Source organism: Fopius arisanus, unplaced genomic scaffold (assembly GCF_000806365.1).
Source record: "Fopius arisanus strain USDA-PBARC FA_bdor unplaced genomic scaffold, ASM80636v1 scaffold00063, whole genome shotgun sequence".
Lineage (NCBI taxonomy): Eukaryota > Metazoa > Arthropoda > Insecta > Hymenoptera > Braconidae > Fopius > Fopius arisanus.
Genome location: NW_011887802.1, coordinates 680,315 through 705,056, shown reverse-complemented (window position 1 = coordinate 705,056; position 24,742 = coordinate 680,315). Strand labels below are relative to the sequence as shown.

Genomic DNA, 24,742 nt, shown 5'->3' with positions numbered 1-24,742 from the left:
AATATGCCACGTGGAAACATTTACAATAAGATTCTCTCCTTTCCATTCATTTATTCAAATTACATTGAATTACACTCTGATTTGAATTTCCAATGAACCCAGTTGCACATTATCGATAATTGTATGATTTTAAATTGATTTATCGTCGTACTACGCACTATTTCAGATCAAAGTGTGAATAAAAATAATTTTGATGTTTTTATTGTATTCCAAGAATTTGGAATCGAATAAGTTCATCGCGATACGGAAGGTGTCAAATGAACGCTGATAATAAGTTTCATCAAGTTTCTAGTCGAGAGACAACAGACTCGCAAGTATTTAGTTCTTCGAGGCTATCGCCTCATATTTTTTTAGTATTTGATAACACCATGGGAATGTATTCCCTAGAAAATGCTGATGGGTATCACTGACTTACTTCTCATTGTAAACATCCAATCTGTACAGAATTGCTTCTGTATTTCACTTGACCGAATTCAATAAATTCCTCAGAACTATTTTCCTCATTAATTTTTCATTTCACGATCTCAACATTTTAATCAATTACTTTCCTCCTTCAACGACATCTCTGATTGTTTTAAATCTAATTTAATAAAAACAGCCATTTCATTTAATTGTTTAAAAAATAAAAATAGGTTTACCAAAGTATTCTCGCAGGTGTGAGGGAACAATTTACAACCTATATACTTGAATTGAGTATAAAATATACAGAGTGAATGAAGTGAGAGTCTAAAATATATATTTTAGCAGAATAGAATATGCGCGAAGGGGAAAGATGCAGGGAAAAAAATAAAATAGTGGAAGGAGTTGAGGTACGAGGCGCAACTGCGGTTCAACATTCATTCGTGTGGACTCTATCCCTAGTCTGCGCGGTACACGCGAACCGTCAACTTCATCCACTCTATCCCAATAATTCAGTAATTACTGTGTATTATCTATACCTAGTGTCGACTAAAGCCCAACTAACCAGCGAATCTCAATGATTGAAGAATTATTCAACGAGCATCTCAGTGGCGTAAAAAATGCAATGCCTATTAAACGCAGAAATTAATTCCAATCGATTCCAATGAAGATGAATGAGTAAATAAAATAAAGCCGTAAATCGGTTAGCAGTTATGTTATTTGCAGTTTGATCAGTCGTTTATGTAAAAGAAAAGTTGAGCTTTCTTTTATGCAATCATGATATCCCTCGGAGGTAACGATAATTCGATGAGCATTTTCCCGAGCTTATCGAAAGCCAACGACTACTCGTAACATTAGAGAAATTATCATAAATGTTGAATTTTTCTATTCGTATCAAAGAGAAATCGTAAAGTTTAATCTAATACCCATTTCAAAGGGTTTCTTTAGGAGATAATCAGAATCAGGTAGGCGATTAACATTTAAACAACTCTCGTGGCTTTGGTGGGAGTGAAAGAAATTGTGAATGAATGCGAATTTCTTGTGCTTTAATTGAGCAATCGGGAATTATGGGTTTGAAGAATTTGGGGTTGGATTACTCTGGAGTCCTTGCACCTGACAATTTTGAATACCAGAAGGATCAATCGTGGGAGCGAAAGTCGATGGCTTCGATGCAGAAGGTACAGATTGCTGGATAAATGTAAATAAATAATTAATTTTACCATCATCTGTTGAGAATTATTCTTTTGAGGACTCGTACGGAAAAATGAACGGGACCTTTCTCAATTGTCATGCCATTTATTTATCTGTCACTTGTCAATTTTTTCGCGCTCAATTGCATTTTTTAATTTCGGTAAAATAAATGATATCTTGACTCTGATTTTTTTTCAGAAACAAGAGAACTAAATTTATTCTAGATTTTGAAAATTCTTGTGGATAACAGTATTTTCGATCGGAAGTGATGCGATCCATTTACTTGAAAGCAGTAATAAAATATTTCTTCAAATATCATATTACCCCTGAGTCATTTCCAGGCGATCCCGATTAAATTTCAATGAGAAAAATTCAACAGCTCAAAATTCGCACAATTTATGACTCAATAAATTTTCAATAATCATCAATATCAGGAAAATCATTAAATAAAATACTGATTCAACATCGTTCATGTTACATATTTTTCCCGCGGAACCGTCACTTCTCTCGACGAATTTTTTTCTACCCATTAACGAGTGATTGGATTGATATATTTTAATGCTCGACTATGAATGGAATGAGCATTCCGTGCTAAATTCACTGCACTTCATTATTTCCGAGTTCTACAAAGAATTTTCTTGTCCATTGTTCCGGGACAATATTTAAATCACGCATGACAATCGAGCAAGACTCTCTTCTATTATGTTTCCAGGGAAATGTATGAGTTCTCCACTTTGCAAAAGGATTTCATTAATTATATGATTCAGTTGAACAGCAGACTGTGTATTTTATGTAGTGCGGGTTATTTCTAATTTCTCTCAGGTATGACCACAGGTTGATGAAGATTCACTGCAGTATACAGTATATTTATACTCCCAGAGATGATGAAAAGTCGAAATAACAGAACCAAAGAGAAATTCTTTGAATTCTAATGCTGCTACTGGAAAAATTACAATTTACCTTTGACAACGAAAAAAAAATTTCTTTCTCGTGAAAAAATTTATAAAAAAAATATTATTTTCTCCGGAGTTCCCAGGGAAATCATCAAAACAAAAAAAAATAGCCGCGGGTTGAGGATTGTTTGGATAAGATATTCAAGAATTTTTAACATGAGTCCTGAATAAAAATTCGATCATCTCCGAGTCGACGCGCACGATAGGCCGGAGACTCTATTTTTCTTCAAAATTTTATGTTTAAATTATTTATGAATTCGATGAGAAGTTTGGCGACCCGCGATCGTCAAAAAAATAAATGAGAACACATAAATATGGAATTACAGCTGAATTTCAATTGATTCGATGGATCATGTGGGGATGATTTAAGTTTACGCTGAGTCTCGAGGAAAACAAATATAAACACGTGTTCGTATTGATAATTTGGTGCGTCAATAATAGCTGCCTATTCTTGGAGTAATTGCGGACAATTGAAAAATTATAAAATCGATGGGTGAATGGACCAAGAATATTGGTCTAGACAATGACGTATACGAACAATAATTTTCTCGTGATAATCGATCTTAACGAGCGTCGAATAACGCTAGACCCAGTATCAATACTTGTTCTTGCAACCTTCTTCTTCTGATGAAGGGAATGCTCTCAGTTTCGCAAGAAAATCGATTGCTAATTGGTAGAGACATCGGAGTGATCGGTTTCCCATCATAAGTTATTACCATCGATTCTCTAATTGAGAAGAATGTCAACGTAATTTCTGATAAACCGTAAATCAAATTTTTATAATGCAATTCACGAACCCGCACCGCGGGAAATCCGAGAAAAAATATATTATAGTGCGATCACCCTGACTTGCAATATTTTCTGGAGAAGCGAAGAAGTTGATTAATATGACGAGCCCATGAGGATTTGGTAGAGGTGTGCGAAAAATAGACCTGACGCGAGTTACGATTAATGGCGAACACTTTAATGACATCAACAAATCCTTTCTCCACCGGTCGAGTAGGACGAAAACTTTTTTTTATCGTTGAGAATGTTTCTGTGGAAACAGAAGTGCTTTGTTCATATCGCGGTGGGAATTTGTATTTGACGGAGGTCGCCTTTTACATCAATCATACATTGTTTCAGACGGAGTACAACCCGAGATTAATCTAGTCCATTTTTCAAAAAGTTTAATACTAATCTGCAAGTAAATCAAGAGCTGAACACCAGAAACTGATTTAAAATTTTAAAAAATACACCCTCCATATTTTTTTACCCCCGGATTAAGCTTGCTACGAAATTTTCGTGAGAGAGTATTTGGTAATCCCTCCTGATAAAAAATCTCATCAATAAATATTAAGTCGAATTAAATAATCAGTGAAGAGTGTCTTCGACCAATTGAATAACCACGTTATCTGACCGGAATAAATTTTTGAATGAGAAAATCAATTTCGAATAAAAATATAAATCTCTGCAAATCCGTAATTATCTATGATATACCCAGAGCGAAAGAATCATCTCTAAACTTTTCTGTCCCAACAGGAATTATTGGAGTTTGAAATGATATCGAGGCAATAAGAAGAGAATCTCATAGTTAGTCAAGAGGAAAAACTCACCGCGAAGGTCGAACCAGAGAGATGATGTCCTTCCCATCCCTGGAAGCAACCGAATGAAAGGATTGAGAGAACGTGACGGGTACTAAATGATGCGTCCCTCGAGGAAAGTACAAGCATGAGCTCCATACAGACAAAATTGCTCAACTTATCAAGCGATGCAGTGCTGGAACTAGGCTGTGATAACACAAGCCAACCAATTCCAACCGACGAATCAATGACCAATCCAGTCTGTCTGACTCATGCACCAACACTGACCAATGGTGCATACATCAAGGCAATAGTTCTAGGTGTCATGGGTGTGTTCAGTCTAATGGCTAATTCAGCTACTATTTTGTCCATAACGAAAAATCGTCGAAAGCATCATGGATGTTCAGCTGTGTACACTCTGATACTCCATTTGTCTGTAGCTGATCTATTTGTGTCGGTCTTTTGTCTCGTTGGTGATGCAACCTGGAGCTACACTGTTGACTGGCCCTGGGGAAATGTTCCTTGTAAATTATTCAAGTTTCTCCAGATGTTCAGCCTCTATCTCAGCACCTTTGTCCTGGTGCTCATTGGAGTTGACAGATTCATCGCTGTTCGCTATCCTATGAAGAGTCTCAACACAGCCCAACGGTGCAATCGACTCGTTCTCTCCATGTGGATTCTTGCTTTCGTCCTCAGCATCCCACAAGTGAGTTTATTCGTTTTGACAAATCCGGGAAATTGTAATGTAGCGAAGCGATCAACAGATTTGAGACATCATGAAACCAGTTTTCGAGGGGCTTAGAATGGTATTCAGATTATTTATAACGTGGTATGCGTGAACTTTGGGTTGCTACTAGTGAGGAAAACAAGTATTGTTATCAAAGTCCGATCCTTGCTGAATTTTTAGGGTCGAATGTTTTGGTATCGAGAGATGGACTTTCATCGGTATTCAATTTCTCCGGTTGGAAACATTCAAGAATGCAATCAAAGCATTTTATTCTCCCAAATGACCAGTTTTCATCGGCTTAATCCCCGGAAATTGGTTTTCAATTTCGTGAATTATAAAACGTATTGGCATTACAGAATTTTTTCTCTTATTTATTTTTATAGCCTATAGGTTTCAGTCGATGAGGAGAAAAAAATTTTCTGTTTCCCGATAGGTGATAAATAGGGGATTTTTATGAGAAAGTCTCTTGATACATGTCGCTCGCATTATCAATACACTATCACCGTAAACTAGCTCTTCCCCATTCTCCACTCCATTTGATTTATTACGCTTCGATGAACGCAATAAAGCTACCGTATTTTTCCGACTGTGAGACGTGGCAGAGTAAAAGGAAAGTTGGATAATATTTCAGTCTGAATTCGGTTGAATATGCGATTTCCTATTTGGATAGGACCTGTCGTTGAGAAAATTCAAATGGTTCAAGTGCAGATACTTGAAGCTCTAATGAAGACTATTCCACATAATTATTCCTTCTAAGGCCTTGTAATGAGAAATAATTGCTCAACACATATTCCGAATTTGAACCCATTTCCGAGTTTTAACGAGAAGTACAAAAATAAATTATGGACAGTTCGTGTTTTTCTGTTGGTTACTAAAAATTATTATTTTATCTTTGATTTATTGAAGAAAATAAAAATGTGAAAAATGGGCATTTGATTTTCTTTAAAGACGGAATTTTTCTTTTAAATTATTTTTTCCACACGTGAAAAACACAAACTCGGATGTAAGCAAAAAGTGACCGACACCTTCTGATGTCGTCAAAACGTCGTTTTGTGGATTTACCTCTATGAGATGCCATTAAAGTATAATTTAACTTGAAAGTCAGAGTATCTGCTGCTCGTCTCATCCATCAGATTGCGATACAGATATTCACCTTCAACTCAACACCCGGATTAATCGTATTAAATCTCCACCGCAATTTCCATATCTCTAGTTCACCTTGAGATCGAGGATTTCCATGGCAATAGCTCGTCATGTCGAAGTGTCTATCGGACCATTTGAAATGATTTTGGATTAGATTTGAAATTGAGGAATAGATCCCGGAGGGTATCATATCCCCAGGTCCTCCTCGTCGTCAAATCGACAAGCAAAATTAATTTCCTCCGCCACTTCAACTTTTCCCGCTATGTAAATTGAACCAGTGGGCTTCATTAGATGCATGAATATTCGTTAGAACTCTTTAAACTCGTTCGAACTTATTTGTCAAGTTATTTAATATCTAATTTACGGAAAAAGTTATTTAATAACGGTAAAAGTTCTCGAGACACTTTCCACTCTGCACACAAAAAAAAAATATCAAAATAAATAGCAGTGGAAAAAACTTTTGTCGAATATTCTTCCTCGTATGAATAAATATTTGGAAGAAATAATTTTTTTACCTCAGTGTGTGATAGTCGAACTTGTAAATTACCTCGAATTCTTCTTACTAGCCAAATTGAAATCCTCATTTCCGTTTGGAGAAATTAATCTCGTATTTTATGCATAGGGTGCACTCACTACAAACGGAAGATAACACCAGAAATCTGAAAGTATAACGAGAGCAAAATAGCAATTTCCTCCCGAGTGTCGGGTGAGGAATGGAATTCTTCATCGAAGATTTCCTTTGATCTAACCCCTCCATCTTGAATAAACTGCAATTTTATAGACCGATATCGCGAGTAATCGTCAATTATCTTTCATCAGCTGCTGAAAAATTTTTATCAGTTCCAATAATTTCGCGATTGAATATTCTCGGTTCGTTCAATTATTTTTTTCTGACTAGGGGAAGCCCTCGGAGCTAAGTGACGGAATCGCGAATTTCTAGAGTCCTATCATTAATTTTCATTAATAGGGAACTCTGGAGAATTCTGGAATCAATGTAAAAACCCATTATTCATCCCCGCCGGATAAATTCTATGAATTTGTCCTCAGATTGCTGCTGTCCTTCTCACATCTACTTATTCATCATTATTATTGAATTTCCCGCTCAGATTCCAACAGATAATACGAGACTCGCGTAATTGAGTTCAGAGTTCTCGAGTGGCTAGACTCGGATGTCAAACACAAGGTTCATTCAATTTCTGCACACGTCGATGATGAATTTAGTATTCAAATTATAACTCCTCCATTCAACGGACAGACAATGCCATTACATGAATCACAGAACAAGCCCTAGATCACACTGTCATATTCCACTCTAATTTTGATATTGACAAAAAAATTGGCAATTTACCAGAATTATGTGAAATATGCAAATCCCATTATGCGTTAATTTCCCAAGAAAACTAATATTCAACATAGAAAAGGTTCTTTAAGCCATGATTTCTTTCGAGAAAATATTTGCAGATGACTTGAGTTGTTCTGTATTTTTTTTTTTGTCGCAAAAAATCGCAGGCGTTTTTGGATACGAATAAAATATGCGGAAAGATTGAATAAAAATTTTCTGAGGCTGAATGCAATTTCTCGAGCAACAACGCAGTGGATATTGATATCACAAGTTTCCACGTGCCATCTCAATATTAAATCGTAACTTTCAAAGTCTCATTCCTCCCTCACAACTTAGTGATCTATACCATTGAATTTATTACTCATCGACTATAATCCACCCACAGCCTGAATGAAACTTCCCATTGTGATACAACATGGAAACTCTTTTCTTCCTTCTATAGTTAAATTCCTGGAAAAGATGGGACCGCAGTCTCGCAAGTAACAATATGTCGAAAAAGTTTCTAATCGACTGTTTCTACCCTCGCCGGAGAAATTCCATCCAACTTTTGGCATTCCAGACGATCGCATTCACTTACGTCATGAACTGGTCATTTTTTTCGGGAATGGTTCATGAAATTCTTTGGAGAACTAATTGTTCAAGGTTTGTGACTGTCAGACAGTGGATTCTATGCCCTAAATTGAGAGAGCTAATTGCACATGCAATCATAATGGCGAGTGCCAAATGAATTAATCAAGTCTCTAAACCGAGCATCTATGTGTGAAGATAAAATGGTATAACTTGAATAATTTTCTACTTATTTTTTGGTTTAATAAAATTAACCAGTTGAATTTCATGATTAAAAACAATAACAGATTTTATACCTTTCAAACCACACGATATGCATTTTTCACCCCAGAATGGATTAAAAGGGCGAATGGTCCACCGGGTGACCATAAAAAATCGATAACCCTTGTTGACACGAACGAATCGTATAGCAGCGAGTAATGGATTAATTAATCAAATAGGGATTAAAGAATGATCAACTCCTGTTTGCAGAATTTTTCAATATTTATTCGATTTCACCCACGGCAGTATCAATAAATTCATTCCTCTCCGGTTTCAGTTTAACGAAATCGATAGTCAGACGCGCGAATAGAAAAATAAACGAGGCAGACCATAAATTTCACCTCAATTTAATCCCGAATTTTCGCATAAAAACTAGGCAATCTTTCCGAAAAAATCGGACAGTACAAAAAAAAATCGTAGGTTTCGCAGATCGATGATAACTTTACTCAGGAAAATTTAAGGCACATTTATGATCGTTCTGAGCAGCGGGCTTGGGTGGACAGGCGCAGTTTTTGTCCTTCTTGCTCTTTCTCTTTTTCTTTTTGCTCCGACTCTTCATGGTGGCACAATTGTACTTGCTCCGACTCTTCCTCGCTCTATTTTTGCTCCTCTTTCGACCTCGTCCTCTGCTCCTCTTTCGACTTCGCCCCCTGCTTTTCTTTCGACTTCGTCCCCTGCTCCCGGCACATCCTCTTGATTTGCTCCTGGAGGACCTTCTTTTGCGGCTCCTCGATTTTTTCCTCCGCATTGCACTACCACAGGAGCCCTTCATACTCTTTCGCTTTCTCGCCTCTTGTTTCCGCTTCCTGCAGGTGAGATCCAATAATCCCAACTCTTGGGTAGCTATCTCGAGGCACTCACTGGAACCACTGGTTGGTAAACAGTAGTGGCCATCTGTCTCTCGCAAAATTCCATGTGTTGTACCCCGTTTTAGGGCCGTCAAAACCTAAAGTATTCACAAATAAATTATAACCTTTTTTCACAACCGTATTTCAACACTTTCCCAGTGTAATGAATCTATTTTTCAAGGGAAAGCGTGACGCTGAATATTCGTTGAATTCTTGTTTTATTAAATGACAAACACCTGACGTTGAGCGATATCTCGGGGTATGTCGCACAGGGATGAGATGTAATTTACTATCGCTCGGCAACTCGAACCTTTTCGCTCCTGCAGGTTCTTTATCGCTGATACCACCAAGTGCAGGAATTTTCCAGGAGTGTTGATCATTGTTTGTTTCGGGCTCGACGGACTTTTGCAAGACTAGAAATTTTCGGGGATGATTTACGATCGATAGGCTCCGACGAATTATGGAAGTTACATTTTGAAAATTGATAATTGTGAATTTTCTTAATTTATGGGTGTCACTGACTGACTGGTGGACACTAAATTTTGACAGCTTTCGTTGACTGCTCTGAAGGCCGTGGTTTGAAAAATAATCGCAGGCTTTTTTTTCTGGGGATTGAAACACCTGACACCTCACATAAATACCAGAAAAATAGTTTTTCCGCCACTCTCCCTTTACGTATATATTGTCCAGCCGTAAACATCTCTCAACAAAATTTATATCGTTAAATATAAAAATCTTTATGTTGAGTATAATTATTAATGGAAATGCAATATAATTTTTAATGGAGCTACCCAGTCTCGTTCACTCAAATCGAAAATAAAATGGCTCAATGTAATGCCTGACTTGTACAAGTACGTTCTACTTACGTAGGTTCTTACGTACGCTCTGGTACAATAGATGAATAAAGGGATCAATTCTATCGTGTTAAAGCAATTCCGGGGATCAATAGGAAACGAACCTCGTGGGTGGAATTAGATTGTGCACAGGGGATAGTCTGTTGTACTGAGGAATAGAAATTAGCAATCAACAGAACAACACTCAGGCCAAATATAATGGGGCAGGAAGAAAAGATTAAGTTTCACAATAATTCTCCGACTTTATTATTCGTTAAATTATTTTTTTTGGAATTAACACTTCTAATATCCGAAGAGAAAAGAATGAGAAAAAAAAGAGACTTGGAGGCCAAAATAGTTCTTATTTTTCTCTTGTATCGTAATATATTATTCTGTTTCAGTCCGTGATTTTTCACGTGTCACGCGGACCTTTCATTGAAGAATTTAATCAATGTGTGACTCACGGATTTTACACCGAGCGGTGGCAGGAACAACTATACACGACTCTCAGCTTAATCTTCATGTTTATCTTGCCTCTTACGATCTTAATTTCTACCTACGTGTCGACAGTTATCACAATTGCTCGTATGTACACTGAATAAACCCCAAGTGCAAACGTTTCGGCGTGATGCACTGGATCTTTGTGACGATTGGCCATTTTTTCTCTTCTAATTGTTCTTTTGGTAATCAGTGCTGATACCTACTCCAATTTTTTTTCCATAAAATCAGGCAAATGTTAATTTTTTTCAATAACTCGTTGAAATTGACTCTCGCGTTTATTTAGTTTTTTATATTTTGGATATTCTATTTAAAAAATTATTTCCGGTGTCGGAAATCCGTAATTCTGCTGAAATTTGCATCTATGGTACATCTAGTGCTTGAAAAAATTGTTTTGAATTTGCATGGAACGGAAAAATCAACAATACCTGATGATCTAGTCGATTTTTAGGAAGTGGAAAAACTTTTAAGACGGGATACGTACATAGTAACCCGACAAATCAACTCGCTGGCGATGTCAACAGACGGAGGCTCATGCATCGAGCTAAAAGCAAATCTCTGAGGATTAGTATTGTTATTGTTGCTGCCTTTATCATCTGGTGGATGCCTTACTACTGCATGATGATCATATTCATCTTCCTCAACCCTGATAAACATGTAAATCCTTTTCTTTATTCTCAAATGCACTCACATTTTTTCTATTTAATTCAAAATTTACATTATGGAAAAACGTGTGGGTAAATCGGAACAAGAATAAAAAAAATATGAATGTTTGAATTTAAATTTTAATGTATTATTATTATCATTTTTTAATTTATACAAGTTTCATAAAATTGTAATGAATTTCTAAAGCTTTTGTGGCCATTACTTCCGCGAAAACTCAATCGGTTTGAATTTCAAAGTAGAGAATTTAATGAACAATTTCCTCTGAAAACAGATTCAAAGTCACAATGTAGAAAATTGGAATATAACTCATTTTCCGAGAAATTCAGTCTTAAACTCCAAATTCCGAGATAATTCGATTATCCGAATTCCATAAAATTACCTCACGAATGTGGAACACACGCGATGTGGGTGGGTCACGACTTAATTTTAAACCCGTAATATCCTTTCGGTTTGTTACCCACAAAATCATAAGATACGACAGTTGGGCGAGCTTTTATTACGTATCGATTTGTCTTTATGAATTTTCTCCCGCTACAGAGAAAACTTCCTTTTCGTTAAAGTGCAGATGGTACTATTCCGATTGAAGTGCATGAAAAATATATCAAAGAACACATGTTTATTTATCGTCGACCTCTCATGTACAAAAAACGTGTATTGCTTGCAGTTGAGTGAGGATTTGCAGAACGGAATATTCTTCTTCGGCATGTCAAATAGTCTGGTAAATCCGCTTATATATGGAGCATTTCATTTATGGCCCAAGAGACGAGGTCCGGCATTTCGGTACAGGTAATATCAAAAATTGAAATTTCGAAATAAATTCATTTGGAAATAGTTAATAAAGAATGTCCCCTCTGCATTATTTGCAGAGACGGTTCAACTATGCAGCAGCATAGTACAACAACGCACGCAAGTTTCATGGTAGCTACACGCGGTGGTAGCACGCGGATATCGCGAAATCAGCCGCCGCGATGGGTTGAGAGCAACATGCAAGGAAATTCTCATGCAGCCGATGAAGCGGTATTATTGAACAACACCGAAAGCCTCAAGAGCGCCGAGAAATATCCCAACCAAGCAGCCAAAGTTATATTGCAATACAATGTCGTTAATAACGAGTTCAGAAAAAAAGTGATTAATCGACGGGACGCAGGGGACTGCTAGGTATCTGCGGAAAGTGCTTACTATTATTTTTTTCACGTGATCTGGTGTCATTCCTACTCTATTTATCTTCATCCACCGAGACAATACCAGGCACTCAAACCTTTATCCATCCTCGAATATGTCACATCTACCTCAGACTCCATTTCCAGTGATTTATTTGTGATTAATTGCGAACTGCACTGTTGAAAATTGCTATTCGTATCTCCCAAAATTTCGTTACTCAGAAATAAATCCACTGAAAACTTAGAAAAATACAGCTATTGTCCAAATTAATGTCCTACTCGCTTGAGTCAATTGAGTTCCAAGGATTTTCAACAGTGAAGTTCTCTAACGAATTAAGAGACTTCGGAGGTAAAAACAAAAACACTAAAATGCGAAGAGAACTTTTCTCCATGAATTTTCATTTAAAAACTGACCGAAATTTCTCCAAGATAAAAAACCCGATAATTTTTTTCAGATATTTTCGACATGGTGTTATATTGCTCCGGTGAAATCAACCGAAATGTTAAATCTTTCACACTTTTCCGTTCTATTCCAGCCGAAAATTAATGAAGCAAAATTTTCTTCACAGTTAGGTAGATTTTTCCTTCTGAATAATGTCAAGAATCTACACGTACCTCATCGTGACCTAATAAACGATATTTTTCATACTTCCTGAGACAGTGAAACAAACGAGATTTTCACTTTACACGGATTCCTCGATAGTGTGTAAGCGATATGATGTACCTCTGAAATAAGTAGATCTAATTAGCAGTATTAGAGATAGCTGATATTTGATATTTATACGCCTCTGGCAGGATATCAAGCTGGATATCCCCGGCATTCCGCCATAAGATTCCTAAGTGAGTCAATGTTTATTTATTTCTGGTAAATACCCTTAACCCTTTGAAACTACGCTGGATCGGTCCTATGTACATTCAGACATGCTAACGTCAGTCATTTTTGAATGACGATGCGCACCTTCAAGGGATAATTCAGACAAAGACATGATTTTGTGAATAAGTGTTCTCTCAAATCGAAATACTACCAGTATCCACGGATTCACCAAATTTATTTTCACAAAATCTAACCCTTTTTCTGAAATATTCCATTTAATAATTGAGTTGCAGTTTTCTATATGCATTCTGGAACGTTGAGTTGACCACAACTGAAATTGCCACTCCCCATCGATTTTTGTTTAATAATTCAACGGACCAAACAATGTTCCAGGAATGTGATCTCTAACGTGCAGGTTCTATCGACTGAAATGTATATTTTACTAGCTTTAATTCTCATTTAATATCGAATACAGATTATTCCCACCCACACTTGTTAGGATTAATTCATTTGAAAGATAACAATCTGACGATGAAAAATAATGAGCGAAAGGATTTCTAAAGAAATATATATTTTCGTGAAAGCACAAATCATTTCCATTATTACACATCGACCCCCAGATAACTCCAGTCTACGTTTTGGACTGTCATTTACACTGAGGAGAATTATTTTTTGTACCTTGGAATTGATATTAATGATCCACTGAATAAAAATGACTCCGTGAATGGATTAAGTTATGTGTCAGAATCACCTATTGACCTGTCACTCGATAAATTAACACCAGTGATTTAAATTTATTTAGTTAATGCTTCTTTTCGTCCAGACGTGTGACGTTTGATCCCAGAGGACCAAAGAAATTGTCTAGGGTATTGATTAACGTGTAGACTTGCAGGTGCGTTCGTGGATCGCTACACGATCCGGGTTGAAAGTTCTTTTGCAGTTTTTACACGCCACCAATTGTCCCAAGTGACTTCTCCATCTTGCTTCTGACGTCGCTGTCCAGTCTACCACCGGGTTCCCAGGAGTTGATGCACCTGGAGACATAAACGGGTTCACCTGGGGAATTACTCATTGACAAATTAAGTTTGAGAAGAATCGCCGGAGAAATTTTTAATAATTCAACACGGAATGCTCAACGGAAATCGAAACTTGAGTCGAGCTCAACTAATTTCTTACTCGTGAAGAGGTTTATCTCGGCAACTATTGATCTACAGAGAAAACGTTAAAAAACTTTTTTGTAGTTAATTGAATTTCTGAGAAAAACAATCTTCTGATAATTGCTGCTAACATTAATAGTTTTCTAGATAAATGGATCTTTGGTAAAAATGCAGAATTGGATTCTGTATCGAATTAGTATTTCGCTGCTGGATTCTTCACTGGAAAAGGATTGGAATTTTTGAGAATATATTCAGCGATCTTAGGAGGTTGAAAAATATCTCGCGTACTTTCGTGAGACAATCAGTAAAGGCATGGGAATTTTAAATGGCAATTATCAGCCTCCGGGGAAATCGGGACGATGAATCTCCGAGTGAATTCATCGGAGAAACAATTCCTATTGTAAAATATTTCTGAATAAATTCCAAAGTTGACATTGTAATTAAAAAATCGATAACAGATTTTTCTAGAATAATACGAACATAAATTTGAATATCAATTCATCCCCATCTTTCAAATTTACACTCCTAAAATAAAAAAATTGAAGGATCACAAATTTATCAATAAAAAATAAAAATAGTTGTGACTTATTCATAAAAATTATGAAATTTGTATAAAAAAAATTGTCACAACCAAAAATTTAAACTACCCGATCAAAAATTCGAATTATCAGGTAAAAAATTTTAACTTTTCAGTAAAAAATTTAATTCCGAACTGAAACATCAGTGGAGACATTAAATCTAAAATATTCCCCGTTTTTACAATGCAAATAAAAAATTTATTTCGATGAGCGGAGCATAAATATAAAATGAGCGATCAATTTGTTCTTCACGTAGTGCCGTCCCCTCGCAGTATTTGATCTCTCCACGGGTGGTTACAAGACAGTTAATGAAGACAGAGGATCCCAAACAAGATTACACCATCTCTATTGTCTCGAAATATGTTGAATTGGGAAAATTGTACCCTCACCAGTTCCAGCTCTGCATTGGAAGCTAAATGAATATGTAGCGGCTGAAGAACACGTGCGAGCTTACGAGATACACATGCAAATACCTGCATTCATCGATTTTACAATGTACATGTGACCTTGGCCAATTTGTTTATCAATTTTCAGGCGTTTCATTGCGTCGCGTACTCGCAAAATACTGCACAATTGCCCTTTCATTAATCAAATCTCTTCGTCAGTGAATTATCCTGCAATTAATTCTTTTCTCTCCGGGTCCACTAATGGAAATACACATCCCTGAGTAATTAGTCTCAAAATCCTCTTCCGTGGATCATTTCGGAGATTAATCCGTACAGTACAGAGAGAAACTCCTGCTGCTATTTCACCGATTTCAATGAACCACTTTTTATCGCTACGGGCATGCACGCATAAAAAAAAGTATGAATAAATCTCATTAACCCGGTGGAAAACTCGATTTCAATTTCATGGAGAGCTCCCTGCGATCTTTCTGACATTCCTTGATTTTCCTATTAAATTTTTTATCACGTCAGAGATTTAAAAATCCATTAAACTCGCGCTGACCAATAAAAAGATGGTACAAATAAATCAACTCAATTTTGTTAATTTAATCAATTCAGTTCAATTTCATTTTTCATTCATCATTTTTTTTTGGTTGTTATTGCAATTTGACAGTGAATCATACCTTTAATGAAAAATTTTCTGGGTTTTATTTATTCGATGCTTCGGTATGTGGTAAATAAATTAGAATGAATGCATGAGTTGCAATTGAATTTAAAAGCCGTGGTGTGATTCATCATCAGGATGCCGTGTGGGTAAACTCGCGAGTGCTTCATTACGACTTCTTGATCATACGCCCAGGCCTCACTAGTTCACGCTTTCGGGTAAATCGATCCAGAAGGTTACTGAACCCTCGTCCAACACATGACCAAGTGGACAACCCTGCATGTTTCAGATAATCACACGATTGTTACCTTTTCAATCAGATTTCACCCCCAAAAAAGTCCTTCAACATTTTTACCCTGAGAAAAAAAATGATTTCACCCAATACTCATTTATTTGAATTATTCGTATTAAAAAGCTATCCAAGGAAATAGAATCCATTAATTCCTCGGTAAAACTTGGGATTCAATTATGTGTACTATTATTTATTGATGATTGATTTATTGATTAATGTTAAAAATTGGCTTGAAAATGGAAAATTTTTTTAAATGCAAATTTTTTTATATTAATATTTTGGTGGGTTTCAGATTGAAAGTCACATTTACGTACTGCTGAGAACGACTTCCGGTTTCTGAGGCTCCTGACGTCTTTGATTCGGTGGCAATTTCCCATTCTCCATGTGCCATTTTTTCAAACACTGGGGCTCGTGTATTTCGATACTTGTAGAGCCAAAATCTCGTCCGCAGATGTAACATGTCACCGTTTTTTTCTGCAATTTTTTTGACGAAAGTGTGATTAATCGGCGGGAAATAGAAGGGCCTTATCATCAGTGGAATAAATTGTGCGAGACAAATCATGAGAATTTTGTCTCCCGGATATTACCAAATTATAGGCGTACCAAATTTCGAGTTTCACATGGAAGAGATAGGATAAAAGGGGAAAAGAGAAAGAGAAGGGATAAAAATTCATTGAAGTTAACGATAAAACAATCGCTAAGACGATTCGAATCCTTATAATTACCTCGTCGTGACTTCCTCCACGGTATCCCATTTCCCCCCATAAATTTCAAGAAATGTTCCGGGAAAACTGATATGAAACAATCAGACCCCCAAGTTTCCGCGGATATCGCAGCGAAGTTTTTACCCCTGAAGAACGAGCTGAAAGATCTAACGAAGTTTTACGTGTCGAGTTTCTCCCGTCATTCCATCACCATCAGGATTCTGTTACAGCTTCCCATCACAGCTAAATGCTTTCAACTTTTTAACCGAATTGTTTGAATATTTCGAGGGTAATTGTCATCCGGACACCACAATCCCACCAATTCCGATAGTTCCCGGCAATTGCACGAATATCTCTCCCTCCAACACTGGGAATTGAAATTCCCCCGATTTCTTTATTAAGCAGAAGACATTTTTTTCCCACACAAAAATCTCAATTTTCACGGAAAATTGGAAACTCTATTTTACGTTACGTAAAAATTCATTGAGAGTTTGTCATAAAAAATAGGATATTTTTAATAATTTTTATTGGTTTGTGGAAATAACTGAAAATCGGGAGAAACTGAAAATTCCATGAGATTGGGACAGAACGGAAAAATTGATTTGTTAATAAATTTTTAATATAAAGATATTGAATACTTCGAAATTTGCGCTGAATTCGAGAGCTTTCCAGATTAGGGGATTTTTCATGAGAGCTGAATTGAATGAATAAAAAAATTTACCTGTAATGGATTGGAGGATGAAACTTTTTCCCCCGACTCCTGACGCCTCGGGGGCTCTTTTTTTCCTTCATTTTCTGACTGCCATCGTCTCAAGCACTGCGGCTCGTGAATTTTAATACTTGTGGAGCCAAAATTCCGTCCACATACTTCACATTGAATAGTCGACACGCCACGAGCGTTGGAACTTCCCGATTGATCGGATCTATCCGATTTACTCGAGGCTGAATTTTGCTGAAATAAAGACATAACAGAGCAGAAAATTCAATTATAATTACCCCGAATTTTTACCCCCATTTTTACAAATTATTAATCAAAATGGCCATGGAGGAACGAATCCAGAGCAGCAACAACTCATGAACCATATTTTTCCCTCCTCCGTCTATTAATTCAATCATAATAATTTTCAAACTTTTATTACCTTAGCTGGTGCTTTGCAACTTTTTTGGTGCACCGGCAATCGGTCCGGCAAAAAAGTTCTACCGCACTTCCAGCATGGCACCAATTGCGTCTGAAAATGAAGAATTCTCATCAGAGTGGTACACCATTACCTCCATTTATATTTATATGCATCACGAAATGTCACATGTATTTACACCGGTGCACCTTGAAATGTATTGCCGTCATATCCTCATATATCGAAAGTGGAAAAAATAAATTGGAATTGGACATCTGAATCACAATTATTCATCGAGCAATCAGCGGACATTGCTTGTCTTTCTTTGACTTTCCCTTTCCCTTCAATTTTTTATGACGGAATCGTGTGTCCGCTTTTATTCGCTATCAAGAGGGAGGGAGGGTACACTGCACATTAATATCGATCATGTGACATCAAATATATGGCAATATGTCAGCTGGTCAATCGTGCAAAAAAAAAACTGTGTCAATGTCTAAACTTTAACAGTCCGTTATTGCTCGTGAATAATTGAACAAATTACTCGGCCCACATCACGCACATCAATCATTTTTTTTCTCCTCTGCGGAAATCAAGATCATTAACAGATTTCATTTGCACTCAACTCCACAAGAAAGGGCTTATCAAAAATTTTGATATCTCTCTTAGATTCAGAGGTATTTATGAAAAATTTTCCAGGGAACAATAGGACAATATTGACCCTTTACTTCGGCTTCTATCATAGGGTTGTTTAAAATAAATCTTCCAAGACGTTTAAAATATTCATTTGCTCAGTAGAAATAGTGGAGTCCGTTCATAGCCCCTGAATCACTGAATATTTACTGCAAAAATAATTGGGTAATAATCGAAATCGATGTGGATTTCTCAGGGCTGCGTTCTAGAGACCCAAGACAAAGGGCTATGTGGAGCAATGCTTTTTAACTTACGGAGAAGTTATATCTGGAATTTGAGGGCGAGTGAAGTGGGTCATACCTCCCTTACACGATTACAAACAATGAATATGCACTTCCGTGTGTTTATGCACATAATTATGCTAAAATGGGGGGATAAACATTGAAATACCTGAGATAACTGCCAGGCAGCTGTGTTCCACTCCTGGTGATCAATGGGGACAATCGGACGTTGAGGTGGTGAACGTTTTTGAGAAGGTGGCAAAGAGCTATTTTCCCTCTCCCATTTCTACAAACCAATCACAATACGTTTTTTATTTTTATCGTTATGATTTATTTTCAATTCGCTTCGATATTCTTTCACTCAAATTCTTGGCGAAAAATTATTCTGTCTCCTAATTAATTCCAGGGGTTGATCAGCCGGGAAATTAAAAATAGGGAATCACCGAGAAAAGTATTGAGTTATAATTACAGAAATCACAATTTGGGCTTCGATTATCCCCGCATTGTTCATAAATTTAGATAAAAAAGGTGAAATATTCTGGAATTAAATAGACAATGGTAATTTCACGGAATGATTCACCCTCGCATCAATCGGTGAGTCTAATAGTAAGCGCGTGGGAAGTCACCTCATGCCTAATAAGATCCGATTTGATTGCGTAATTGTTAGCATTTGAACATGACTCACTAGTCTCCATCGAAACGAAAAAAAACAAACGAACCAATTCAATTTGCCAGACGATTAAACCCACTAATCACAACCGCTCAAGCCGAGACAAAATAACAATTGATGATTTTATATTGTTTTATTGACGAAATATGAAGAACATGCAGAATATTTTGAATAAAGCGTGAATGATCGCTGGTACGAGGCTCCTGATGATTTCTTGCATATAATAAAATAAATTGTTCGTCTCAGTGATTACCTGCATGCACTTGGGCTCGTGTATGGGAAAACTAGCAGTTCCGAATTCCCTCGCGCAGATGTAACAGGTGACTGTTCTAGGGCCCTTTCTCATTGAGGCAGAGGATTCGCGGATTTTTTCAGAGGACAAATCCTTGGAGGATGCAGGAGAGAGTTCCTTCGACTTGGATTTGGTCTTTTCGCTCTGGAAATTCAGGGCTACCGGTTTTTGCGTTGTTTTTTTTGTAATTTCCTTGGGCTTTCCAGAATTAGCGATTATCTTGGTGGGTAAGACACCCTTTGGATGGCTGTGAAGGCGCTCAGGCTGATCAGGACGACCGCACGTAGTGCAGGGCTCTGGTGTTGTCTTTGCCAAACCCGTGAAGACCTCGATCTCCGCTGGTCTCGATGACTTGACCATTCTCACCGTTGACAGGGATGACGTGACTTTGTTCCGGTTGTTGTTGGCGTCGAGGCGTCGGACGTCGGGTGACACCTGACGTCTCATCACCAGCGGTTGATCCAACAGCACGTGCTCGAAGCTACGTCGCTTCTGACGGAATGTCTTCGTGTCTGCTGTGCTATGACGATCCCCACCCAACTTTTGCAGACCATGACGAAGTTGTGTCATGGAATCACTCAGTACTTCTTTACTCAGCAAGGACATGTCGAGCTTGTTCACCAGGCTTGGATCCAGGACACTTGGTCTCTCCAAATTTGCCGTTTTAGGACGCTCCTTTGGGCCGTACGGCCCGAGCTTCTTTATTTTTGGAGGCCATGTACCCGTATCCGCTGCTGATTTCGATTTTTTACGGTGCGCCGGTTCTTTCACTGTGCAATTAACTGGGGAAAGGGGGACGCACACGTTAATGAGTTTTTCGGGCGGAATCTAGCAATCAAGGGAATTGTTATCGATTTTTTATATTTTAGAGGGTAAAATTTTATTGTTATAAATACTACATTTTCTATTTGAGAAATTATTATGGAAAATTCGATTTTAAACATAAAAATGACACCCCACCCTCAAAAAGCAATGCAGATTCCGAATCACAGAAAAAGAATGTTTTATTATTTCTTCAATTTAAGTTTTTTTTTCAAATTAATTTTTTTTCTAGGTGTAAGAGCTCGTGTTTCCTCATGAAAATTACCTGCTAGCGCCTCCAAATCATCTTTAATGATCAAAAACGTCTTTTCTGGGAGGAATTCCATTGGTGTTCTCTTCCACTTCATCGCGATATTACTCGTCACCTCCACCTTGAGGATGAATCCCTCAAGAACTGATAAATACGTCGATGTTTTTTAGGTTTTAGGGTAATTTTAAAGTGATTGACGTAAAAATCCAATTCATTATCGTGGAGGCCTTGAATTTCTGCGAGCCATGGATATTTTGGTGATTTTTTTTTCAAACATAATTTAGATTAGCCCGTGAAATCGCAGTGGCAACTCCAAGTCCGGCTAATGCCAGTCACTCGAATCGATTAATTAATCACAAAACTTTAGCACTCGATGTCACTTCGTGTTGACATTTAAATTGAGTCTCATTTATTTTTCCTTCGATGGATATAAACAATCGAGTGATTAAAAGGGACTGATGGAAAATGCTTCAGACAATTTCCGAGGGAATTCCTCTGTTTTTAGAGTTGGGGGTTGCTTGCATTTTTAGGTGGTACATGTGATAACTCAGGGTGAATTATTGCACAAGGAGTAACGCTTTATTACGACTCTTTAGGGGCGCGGAGCGCGAGAAACTACTGCTGGGGCAAGTAGTTTACCTTGCCATTGGCTCGATATTTCTCTCTCTGTTTTTCCCTCGTCGTGGTCGATTTTTAGCCGGTGATACCGCACAGGTGGCCAGTGGTGGTAAAAAAATCGATCCAACATGTTACCACGAAACAATCGCCCCTATTCACTCATTGTTGGCTTTGGCTGAGTGAGAATTACATGTTTTTATCTGGTTTTATGTGTTAGAAGGCACTAGGCAATCGCAAACACGTAATGATAAAGGGAAAAAATTCCCCCACAAACGTGTCTCGGCTTTCATACTAAATGGAAAAATTTATTGATTCCAAAGAAAAGAATGAATCCATTTTTCTAGCAATGAAAGGAAACTGTATAAATTAAAATCATATAATTTATTGAATAATATTTACATTCTCACAGCAAAAATTGGAGATAAATGAAATATATCATTGTGAAATAAACGTCTCATTCATTTGTAAGAGTACAAAAAATCAAAAACAAGACGGATATCAATTGATTTTTGCCATGAAATAAAATCGAGATGTCTATTCAAGTGCAGAACAGGAATTTCACGTTGGATTTCATTGTCCATCAGTAAAAATTATAATTATTTACATTTCTATGTTGAAAATCCATTGACACTTGTAGAAGTAATTCTGAATGATCAGTCGAACTTATCTCCTGTATCTGTACCTCTTGAAATGGAACCACAATTGAAATATATTATTATGGAATTGACACCTGAACCCACGTTTATACGAGTATTCCCACTCTCTGCTGACGATTTTGAAGGCAATGTCCTCGTAGGGTGGCCCTGCATGAAATCGCAAGATAGCAAAGTCTTTGTTATCACTGCAAGGCGTCAGATAATATTCAGGAGTCGTGCTCTTATCGATTAAGTCAGGATAAAATATATTGAACTTGTATCCCTGAACGATCTTAGGTGGAGGATTGTCCATATCATAATGCGTCTGATTGTACTTATTCCACTCAAATCCAGTGTGCACTCGATTAAAGTACCTGGGCTTTCTTGGCCTGTATTTATCAGACCACAGATAAATTTGGGCCTCTAACGATGTTTCGACACTGAATTGCGCTTCATCTGAACCCATATTTTTCCTCGCCTCTGCCTGCAGTGCTTGCTCCTCAGCAGTCATAACATTCTGCACTTTATTCCCAGTGGCAAATACCTGAGCCCTGGCGTACTCCAGCCTCTGGCTGTCCTCCTCCTCCAGAGTAACGATTGTCCCTGGCTCCAACTGAGATGTGGACATATATCTAGGGGAATATCCACCGGACTCATACTCTCCAATGGACTCTGAGAGAATATCTTCAGCTGGGGTGGATGTTGCCTCATCATCAGACCCTTCATCATCTGTTTTCTCCTTTTCATCCGGGGCCTCTGTCTCTGTTGCCTCTGCTGCATCACTTCCGTGGGTTTCCTGGGGATTTTCGGCCTTCGATGTTTCACTTTTTCCCTCAGAATCATTGATCTCACTCTCTGCCCTTGCCACCCCCTGCTCTGCCATCAGCACCTCCAATTTTTTTCGCAGATTCTCCTGGTGACGATCTCGTAGACGAGCTCGTGCCATGTGCGCCTTCAGTTGTGAGAGGAGACTCTCCCAGTAGCCTATGTCAACTCCCTCGGGTTTACCTGATATTTTCTCTTCGATTCTCAATTGGATACCTTCCAATTGAGCTACAGTTTTGCCTTTGAACGTGGCAGCCACATCCTTAACTACCGATTCATGAATCCCTTCCCTCCGCTTAACAGCGACTTCGTATTCTGATCGTTCGAGTTTCTTCAGTTTATAGAGCTCGTCCTCGACGATGACAGTGATATCATTCCAGTAATCGAGATTGCCACCCCTTTCAAGCTCCTTGTAAACCTTTATGTCTTCAATGAGATCCTCAAGGTCTTTCACTTGGAGCCCTCGGAGATAAGTATAGGGTTCGTGCATCTCAACAGCATCGACCTCCTCCTCGGCGCTGATATATTTAGCAAGAAGATCAATAGGTTTAGCCCTTCCATCCTGAATTCTAATACGAGACCTGAGTCTGGCCTGCTCCAGGTGAAACTGATCTTCTTGTTTGGCCCATTGCTCCAATTGTGCTGCCTCTTTTCCCCTCTGAAGTAATGCCATCTCCTCCTCCCTCTGTTGCCTCTCCAACTCTCGTTCCTGTCGACGTTTCTTCACCTTCTCGAGCTCTCGCTTATTCTCCTCTTGCTTATGGCGATTCCTCTGCTCCAGGGTCTCGTGACTCACCCCCAAGAGGCCCTCTTTCTCCAATTTTTTAGACCACACGAAAGTAGAAAGGAGATTACCATCGCCGAAGGGATTGTCTGTGTTCGTGTAGTGGAGGTAATCGTTGTCCCAGCCCATTCTCTCCTTTCGCTTGCGCTCTTTTGCCTCTTTCTTCTTCAGACGACGAAGCCTCTTCTCCTCGGGAGGCTCTGTCGCCTTCTCCAATTCTTTCTGACGTTTTCGTTCCTCCAACTGCTTTAACCGCTGTTTCTCTAGCTTTTTCAGGAGTTTCGTCGAATCTGCAGATGAGTTGGAAGAGGTGGACGACGAGGATGAACTTGATGAGGATCTGCAAGGCAAAAAAAAAGATAACATCAAAAACATAAAGGCCATTTTTTTTCCTTCGTGGATCTTCCCGAATGCAAGGCAATTTGCTGAGACTCACCTCCTCCGACTCTTCCGTTTAGAAGACTTGGCTCTATCCCTAGATCCTGAAGACCCCTGCCTGGACTTCTTCCTCGGCTCATCTCTCTTCCTAGACCCTTTATACTCACTTTTAGACCTCACAGGAGTGTAATTTCGCTCCTTATCCCTATCCTTGTGAGCAGTCTTTCCCTCGTGGCGACGATTGCGCTCCCGAGACCGAGGTCTTCTCTCCTCTGTTCTTCTGGAATCTCTCCCCATTATATCCCTTCGATATTTTCAAACTTTATACATATCCACTCCACCAAGACCATCCGTACCAAATCGTCAGCAAAACATTTGCTCGTTTTCCATATATCTAACCAAAGAGGATTGACTAAAGTAGAGGCTCAGTTCTGGGGATTCAAGTGACCCCAGCGGCATCGTAGTACTGCACCCCAAGAGAGGGAGGGCGCCACACGCAATGGGGGTGTCGTCCCGTCATGAAAATCGAGGAGGTATTCACTGAAAGTTGAAAATTCAAAATTTTCAAAAAAGTATCAGGGGGGCATGGAAATCGAGGAGGCATTCACTGAAATTGAAAAATTTAATATTTTCAAAAAAGTATCAGAGGAGCATAAAAATCGAGGAGGTATTCACTGAAATTTGAAAATTCGAAATT

At 38.1% G+C, this 24,742-nt stretch overlaps 4 protein-coding genes across 8 annotated transcripts; 1 reads left to right on the top strand and 3 right to left on the bottom strand.

The window, feature by feature from the left end:
• Nucleotides 1–872: 872 nt before the first annotated feature.
• On the top strand, nucleotides 873–12,164 carry CrzR (corazonin receptor). Of its 3 annotated transcripts, none has more exons than XM_011308936.1 (6): nucleotides 873–1,577; nucleotides 4,065–4,811; nucleotides 10,228–10,411; nucleotides 10,776–10,981; nucleotides 11,655–11,776; nucleotides 11,857–12,164. In XM_011308936.1, the coding sequence occupies exons 2-6, from the start codon at nucleotides 4,254–4,256 to the stop codon at nucleotides 12,146–12,148; spliced, it is 1,362 nt and encodes a 453-aa protein (XP_011307238.1). In that variant the 5' UTR covers nucleotides 873–1,577; nucleotides 4,065–4,253; the 3' UTR covers nucleotides 12,149–12,164. The 3 variants fall into 3 exon arrangements, with proteins under 3 accessions (XP_011307238.1, XP_011307239.1, XP_011307240.1); XM_011308937.1 differs by having other exon boundaries at nucleotides 873–1,597; XM_011308938.1 differs by having other exon boundaries at nucleotides 11,876–12,009.
• Nucleotides 8,362–9,992, bottom strand: LOC105268987 (serine/arginine-rich splicing factor 6). Its single transcript, XM_011308935.1, has 2 exons — nucleotides 9,230–9,992; nucleotides 8,362–9,091 (listed from the first exon to the last, which is right to left on the bottom strand). The coding sequence occupies exons 1-2, from the start codon at nucleotides 9,371–9,373 to the stop codon at nucleotides 8,588–8,590; spliced, it is 648 nt and encodes a 215-aa protein (XP_011307237.1). The 5' UTR covers nucleotides 9,374–9,992; the 3' UTR covers nucleotides 8,362–8,587.
• Nucleotides 12,165–12,209: 45 nt separating the features above from the next.
• LOC105268989 (zinc finger protein 474) lies at nucleotides 12,210–21,424 on the bottom strand. Of its 3 annotated transcripts, none has more exons than XM_011308940.1 (7): nucleotides 20,821–21,424; nucleotides 19,695–20,515; nucleotides 18,941–19,057; nucleotides 17,885–17,974; nucleotides 17,467–17,697; nucleotides 16,356–16,515; nucleotides 12,210–13,998 (listed from the first exon to the last, which is right to left on the bottom strand). In XM_011308940.1, exons 1-7 carry the CDS (start codon nucleotides 20,900–20,902, stop codon nucleotides 13,838–13,840), a joined length of 1,662 nt encoding a protein of 553 aa, XP_011307242.1. In that variant the 5' UTR covers nucleotides 20,903–21,424; the 3' UTR covers nucleotides 12,210–13,837. The 3 variants fall into 3 exon arrangements, with proteins under 3 accessions (XP_011307242.1, XP_011307243.1, XP_011307244.1); XM_011308941.1 differs by lacking the exon at nucleotides 12,210–13,998 and adding an exon at nucleotides 15,735–16,025; XM_011308942.1 differs by lacking the exon at nucleotides 12,210–13,998 and adding an exon at nucleotides 16,026–16,105.
• Nucleotides 21,425–21,785: 361 nt separating this feature from the next.
• Nucleotides 21,786–24,437, bottom strand: cactin (cactin, spliceosome C complex subunit). The gene is made up of 2 exons (XM_011308934.1): nucleotides 24,104–24,437; nucleotides 21,786–24,007 (listed from the first exon to the last, which is right to left on the bottom strand). The coding sequence occupies exons 1-2, from the start codon at nucleotides 24,340–24,342 to the stop codon at nucleotides 22,087–22,089; spliced, it is 2,160 nt and encodes a 719-aa protein (XP_011307236.1). The 5' UTR covers nucleotides 24,343–24,437; the 3' UTR covers nucleotides 21,786–22,086.
• Between the last annotated feature and the right edge of the window lie 305 nt (nucleotides 24,438–24,742).